The sequence below is a fragment of the Toxorhynchites rutilus genome, chromosome 2 (genome assembly GCF_029784135.1).
Source record: "Toxorhynchites rutilus septentrionalis strain SRP chromosome 2, ASM2978413v1, whole genome shotgun sequence".
In the NCBI taxonomy this organism is placed as follows: Eukaryota; Metazoa; Arthropoda; class Insecta; order Diptera; family Culicidae; genus Toxorhynchites; species Toxorhynchites rutilus.
In genome coordinates this window covers 45,942,552-45,945,528 of record NC_073745.1, presented here as the reverse complement: position 1 = coordinate 45,945,528, position 2,977 = coordinate 45,942,552, and the positions used below count along the sequence as shown (strand labels likewise).

The following is a 2,977-nucleotide window of genomic DNA, read 5'->3' as shown; positions in this document are numbered from 1 at the left end:
ATAACACACAGCTTGATTAGCAACACATTTAATCACATGACAAGTCTTTCACAATACTACATATATTAATAAATATTTCACAATAATACAACATTAATTATCGATCACTTATATTCATTTTATATCCATATGGATCCTGTGGTGGACGAACTCGAACTGGTTGAACTCCGCAGAATTACATTTCAGCTGCGCGCTGCCGATTTCTCGCTGTGCGATGTTTTATTTCTTCGGCTCCGGTAGAGTGGTGAATTTCTACCTTCTATTAGGTTTCCACTTTGTATTGTGTCCGGCTCATACAAGAGAGAAGAGTATGACCGGCGTTTACGCAAAACAGTTTGCGTTCTCGCTTCCACTGGTAGAAGACCTGTATCCAGAACAGTTATCCGTACCGTTAATACTGCCGGTTTGTTTATAACTCCCCTTTTGTCCGCAATCGGTTGATGAGAATCATAGTGAGGGCATTGATCGCAAATTGCAGACGTAAACAAACTCTCCTTTCCAGGGTTGCAGTAGGGATGTTCTGTTACTCGCCAACAAAGTTATTTATAATTTCTATCACAGTCTCGCTCTAGTCATCGAGAAGTCATCAACCTCCCTTAAGGCTGATAGTTGATTTTTTTTCGCTTTCAAATTGGCCTTTTAAAGGCTGCTAGGGAGTAGCGACAAAACCACGCAAACTATTGCCATCATGCATGGCCTGGCCGGGTAATGAGTCAGTATGAGGTCACCTCATGGGAAATAGTATTGCCGTACGATGTTTTAAACACGATTTTCTCGACGTTATTTCAACCCGACCGATTTGGCTGATTTTTTTATCAGCATGTAAAAATGAATTATCTAAGGCGTTACATAGCTGTTTTTTTGATATATATTTTTTTAGATTTTTCAAAAATCGCTATTTAGATATTTTTCATAGAAAATATCTAAGTTTTAATAAAAACGGTCGCCGTTTTGGCATTTTTTCGAATTTTCAAAAACCCCTATGTAACGCTTTAGGTATTGTCCTAAAGTTTCAAAATATTCATTGAAATTCGTTCTGTGACATCCCATTGTTTCCCAACCGATACCACCAGCAAGGTACCGATTTTCATACAGAATTTACGCATCAGGCTGTCAACAGCGTCGTGATCATTATTCGTGCACATAAAAAATGGAAAATACAAAAATAACTTAAACAATAACCAAAATACACGAACACTTCACTCTATTCGTAATATCCGAAAAAAATCAACGAAAATTTATTATTTTCCGACCTGCCAGACAGGGGTTCCTTCTTAATGGAGAATTCGATTTCAAACAACTTGCATTGTTTGCGCTCAAAAGAAGAGTACTGATTTCTCAAAAATAGTTAACACCAATTAGGGTTCAAAATTGACGCGAGTCAAAAAGGACTTTTTCCCTTCCAAACTATCCAAATAGTACCCATCGAATTTTGCACAATGGGATCCATGCATTTGTGTTCCAGATGTTTCACGGAGAACAACCGCTAAGAAATATATATCTACCCATGCTCGAATTTTATTCGAAAGGAGAAATGATAGGTAGGATTTTTTCAATTTATCAATACGAACGTCACAGGTACAGGTAGTGAATTCAAATTTTGTACCCCTGGTAGATAACTAAAACATACGTACTGAACAGAACAATTTGTACCTCACATTCCCTTATAATGCGCATCTCGCATAGTTGTCATCACAATTTAATCAAAGTCGTTCACTTGTTAACAGTTGAAAACAGTCGAGAACCATAAACACCGTGACTCATCTGCCAGCATAACGCGAAATGGATAAAATCGAAATGAGTTTGGATGAAATCATCAAGACGCAGAAAACACATAAAGGTAAAAATCCTCGCAAAGATGTTAAAAAGTCAACTGGTACCAACGGGACGTCAAAAAAACGCAAACAAAATGGCACCAACAAAAAACCACAAAAAAGTAATCGGAACAGTCTCGACAAACCATCGCAGAAACGTACTGCGAACCTACAAGGACAACGAAACAGTGGTGTTGGAAAGAAGTTCCGAAAGAACACCGCACCGCCAAGGGATGGCGGAGGTGTCCAGAAAGGGGGCAATCGAGGAGGAATCCAACGTCCGAAGAAAGCACGCTATAATGTAAATGCTCCAAAACTCGAACTGTTTACCGCCGGTTACAAAAATGCGACCGAAGGTAGCACCAAAATGGTGGTGTCAAATCTGGACCAAGGTGTGTCGGACTCGGATATGATCGAACTCTTCTCGGAATGTGGACCCCTCGAGGGCGCCACGGTTCACTACGATCGGAACGGAGTGTCTTTGGGGACGGCTGACGTGATATTCGGGCGACGGGTCGACGCAGTGAAAGCGATGAAACAGTTCAACGGGATCCGTCTCGATGGTCGACCGATGAATATACAGCTAGCAGGTCCGGTGGTCACACCAACGAGGACGGTGAATGCAGCATTATCGCATGTAGAGCGACCACGGGAGAGACTGCCACAACGTCGGGGTCATGATTCTAACATGCGGGCGGTATCGCCGAAGGTGCGGAGCCAGCAAACACATCGAGATTTTCGGGATCGAAGTTTTGACAGGACGAGAGCCAACGGCCAGAATCGTCGCGAGCATCAAAGACCAGGGGCTAATCAAAATCGTCGTGTGAGTGGTGGAAACAGCGGTCGTCGACGCTGATCAATCATGAACATAATCAACGTGAGCAATAGGTGATGAATGTGAGCAAAATAAAAATTGGGTTGTAGCTAAAAATAAGAGGAAAATAAAAATTTTAATCGTAGTTCTAACAGAAAATATAAGGCTGTATTCATTTCAGTTGACGACTATATTCTAGTTGCAATAGATCGTTTTAAAACAGATTGATGGAACATTATGTTCCTATCTTTAAAATGAACAGACAAGGAGATTCGTTCGCTCACTTGCAAGCTTATCGGACGCATTCTTCAGTCGATCCGAAAGAGGTGTTTTTTTTCACATCGATTCT

At 41.0% G+C, this 2,977-nt stretch overlaps 1 protein-coding gene across 1 annotated transcript; it reads left to right on the top strand.

The window, feature by feature from the left end:
* The first annotated feature begins 1,782 nt into the window (after positions 1-1,782).
* On the top strand, positions 1,783-2,670 carry LOC129765711 (THO complex subunit 4-like). Its single transcript, XM_055766130.1, has one exon. The coding sequence runs from the start codon at positions 1,783-1,785 to the stop codon at positions 2,668-2,670; it is 888 nt and encodes a 295-aa protein (XP_055622105.1).
* The last annotated feature ends 307 nt before the right edge of the window (positions 2,671-2,977 follow it).